We start from the raw sequence: 3,711 nt of genomic DNA, 5'->3' as shown, positions 1-3,711 counted from the left end.
GAAGATATTTTGATAATATATGCTTATTTTATTTTTTAACTATAAACAACTATTTTATTTAGTGTATATCACAAAATACAGATAAATATTGTGGTCCTATACTATCTTCTTTTTTAAAACAAATTGAAAATATAATACAAATAAATTGAAATAGTGGAAATATAATCGATGTGTAGTGGTTGGGCAAGATAAGTGATAAGTGACCGTTTATCAATTTCTAATACATTGAATTCTTTTAGTATAAATATAACCCAATGTTGTATCAATTTCTTCATCCTTTAAATAAAATAACTAAGTTTTGAAAAAGAAAAAAAAAATGATGGGTTCCAAGGCATTTTTGTTTCTTGGCATTTTTTTGGTTACTTTTGCAATAATAAGCTATGAGGTTGTAGCTAGGGAGTTGGCTGAGACCTGTAAGTTTATTGTTTTTCTTTTTTCCTTTTATTAATTATCTATTTGAAATATTGGATTTCTTATCTAATTATTTGACATTTATTCAATGTTATGCTAGTTTTTAAATTTCACATTTAATATTTGTAGCAATGAAATCGGATGATGTACACGATGATGGATATAATGACATTGACGGATATTCCGGAGATAAATATGATGAATATAATAATGGATATAAATTTTCTGGTGGCGAATGTTATCCTTCACGTGGTGGATATAATTCCCCAGGTAGTGGATATAAACCCTCACATGACGATTATAACAATAGATATAAATCTCTTGGTGGTGAATATAACAATGGATATAAGCCTCCAAGTGGTGGAAATAAACCCCCACATAGTGAATACAACCCTCCAAGTGGCGAATACAACCACCCATATGACGAATATAAACCTCGGTGTGGCGAATATAACCCCCCACATGGCAAATATAAATCCCCTAGTGATGAGTATAAACCTCTATGTTATAAACCCCCTAGTGATGAATACAAACCTCCAGGTGCACATGACAAATATAAACCCCCTAGTGATGAATACAAACCTCCAGGTGACAAATGTAGCCCCCCACCCCCTAGTGATGAATACAAACCTCCAGGTGCACATGACAAATATAAACCCCCTAGTGATGAATACAAACCTCCAGGTGACAAATATAACCCTCCACATGACAAATATAAACTCCCTACTAACGAATACAAATCTCCAGGTGACAAACATAACCCCCCATATGACAAATATAAACCCCCTAGTGATGAATACAAACCTCCAGGTGACAAATGTAGCCCCCCAGATGACAAATATAAACCTCCTAGTGACGAATACAAACCTCCAGGTGACAAATATAACCCTCCACATTACAATTATAAACCCCCTAGTGATTGATACAACTCTGGTGAAGGCCATGAATAAGTGATCGATTAGCCGATTGCCTCACAACAAATCATCATGTAATATTATAAAACCGTTGTACGTAGTGGCAAGATCTATAATAGTAATAGTCTTGCTACTCTAAACCTTGCTAAAAAATATCGTATGAATAAAACGGCATTGAGTTTCATATGTATGGTTGATCATGTAATATTTTGTTGTATAATATAACACAATATATTGTGCTGGTATATTTACATTATGTACGTTTTTTAGAGTTAATATCTCAGATGGTCACTCAACTATGCACTATTCTCTCAGAAAGTAACTCAACTTTGAATTTTAACTCAAAAGTCACTCAATTATGAATTCTTTTCTCAGAAAGTTACTCAACTATGACTTATTTTCTCAGAAAGTCACTCAACTTTGAATTATAACTCAAAAGTCACTCAATTATGAGTGCTTTACTTATAAAGTCACTCAACTATGCATATTTTACTTACAAAGTCATTTAAGCTATTTAATTAATTTTTAATTTAAACTTGTTGTTATAATTTTATTTTATTTTTTAAATCAATATTTTAAAAACAATCATTTAAACCATTTAATGAACCGACCTGCTAAAAATGTAATCCCAACGTGAGGTTTGTGGATGGTAGAAAATTGTTTGTTGTTTCCTAAAAAAATATTGTATTGGTGTATATACCACAAATTCAATAAATTTCAGTTGAAAATAAAATGAATAAAAAATGTATAAATCATCATTCAGGACGAGGAGATGATATCTTACTCTCTTTAAGGAGATTCAAGCTCGTTGTCGTATAATCTACACCAATCCAACAGTATAACTCTTGACTTCTACCCTCCAGGATATGTCACGACCCAACAATGGATGTGATTGCACTCATCTTATCCCACCAAGACAAGTCAGCCTCAAACTCAACCATTACGATAAAATGCAGAAATAAAATAAAATTAGAAGTTTAATAGTTAATACTAATGCGGATAACAAGTCAACTTAACTAAATCCCCAAAAGTTGATCCAAAAAGCCTCTAATGTATTACGAGAGATTTGAAAGGAAAACACAAGTATCAAATGATATTGTCTCTATAGCATAACAAAATCATAAATAGGAGTAAGAAGGTCTGCTATGATGACAAACAGATACCTCACAACTCTCCACTGGAAGCCTTAGACAAGAATAGAAGAAAGAGTATCACGAAGATTCGAGCTCGTAACATACACAAATGTAGAAACAAGGGGTCAGTACCAAACCACACGATACTCAGGAAGCAAACTTCTAAACACATTAGCAACACACAAGATCAAGTTCACTAATCACAAGTTCCAGAGAAAAGTATTTGTAAGTTCACAAATAATAAAGATGTGCAATGTAATGAAATGCAATGTCACGTGTAGTGATGCATGTCTGTCCTAACGGTACACACCCGCTGTCTCTCAGTCCGGGATCCATGGGGGACATATATGTTCATGCATTTGTCGCGGTGTGTGACACGTCCCTCAATAATAGAATTTGTCAATGGCGTGCCAGACGTCCTCAATAATAGAATCCATCTTGGTGTGCGACACATGATACGTCCATCCAAATATAATATTTGTCGCGGCGCGCGACACGTCCCTCAAAATGGTACTTCCTCTTTAACTTCTTATCCTTCCTCAATTCATATAACACTTGTCACAACCATGTTTCAGAACCAATGCAAATGACATGTTCACAAACAATGAGGGGATGACCATTTTCATATCAATGCATAATTCACAACAACACAATCGTGATACAACATCAACAATGAATCAACAAACCTTTCATATCATTCCTAACACATCAAAAATCAATATACAATCAAGTTGCCTTTTACTACCCCCTTTTCCTCATTAGGATCGTTCAATATGAACAAGTCGACACCTCACACTACAAAAGGAACCCCAATTACCAACAAAAAAATTTGTTGGTAAATTGATCAAATTGGTTGGTAAATTGAGTTACCAACCAAATGCCAACTTATATTAATCCGTTGCTAAAAGGCTCGTCGGTAAATATTACCAACCGATTTTAATTTGTTGGTAAACTTACCAACCAAAAATCAGTTGGTAAACACCCAAAGATGTTGCTACAAAATTTTGAAACATGGCCCTGAAATTTCAGTTGGTAAATTCACCAACTAATTTTTGGTTAGTATATCGTTAGTACCTTTACTAACGAATTGAAAAGGAGTTAGTTAAATTTTTTTCTTCATTATTCGATTCCATTGGTAATTATAGTAACAAATGTCTGATAGTAAACTTTTCCAGATACATTGGTAATTGGTTGGATATTTTTTAACAGAAAATTTATGTTGGTAATTTACCAATAAATTTTAAATACCTTTT

The 3,711-nt window shown here is 33.3% G+C and overlaps 1 protein-coding gene across 1 annotated transcript; it reads left to right on the top strand.

The window, feature by feature from the left end:
* The first annotated feature begins 319 nt into the window (after window positions 1-319).
* LOC107063216 (early nodulin-75-like) lies at window positions 320-1,334 on the top strand. Its single transcript, XM_015314795.1, has 2 exons — window positions 320-413; window positions 541-1,334. Exons 1-2 carry the CDS (start codon window positions 320-322, stop codon window positions 1,332-1,334), a joined length of 888 nt encoding a protein of 295 aa, XP_015170281.1.
* The last annotated feature ends 2,377 nt before the right edge of the window (window positions 1,335-3,711 follow it).

This window comes from Solanum tuberosum, unplaced genomic scaffold (assembly GCF_000226075.1).
Source record: "Solanum tuberosum cultivar DM 1-3 516 R44 unplaced genomic scaffold, SolTub_3.0 scf00323, whole genome shotgun sequence".
Taxonomy (NCBI): Eukaryota; Viridiplantae; Streptophyta; class Magnoliopsida; order Solanales; family Solanaceae; genus Solanum; species Solanum tuberosum.
Note: the sequence above shows the minus strand (reverse complement) of the source record. Positions and strands in the feature narration are given on the sequence as shown.

Coding starts and splice junctions, on each gene's coding strand:
- LOC107063216 (XM_015314795.1), top strand. CDS start 320: ATGGGTTCCAAGGCATTTTTGTTTCTTGGCATTTTTTTGGTTACTTTT. Junction 414..540: donor TAGGGAGTTGGCTGAGACCT/GTAAGTTTATTG, acceptor TAATATTTGTAG/CAATGAAATCGGATGATGTA.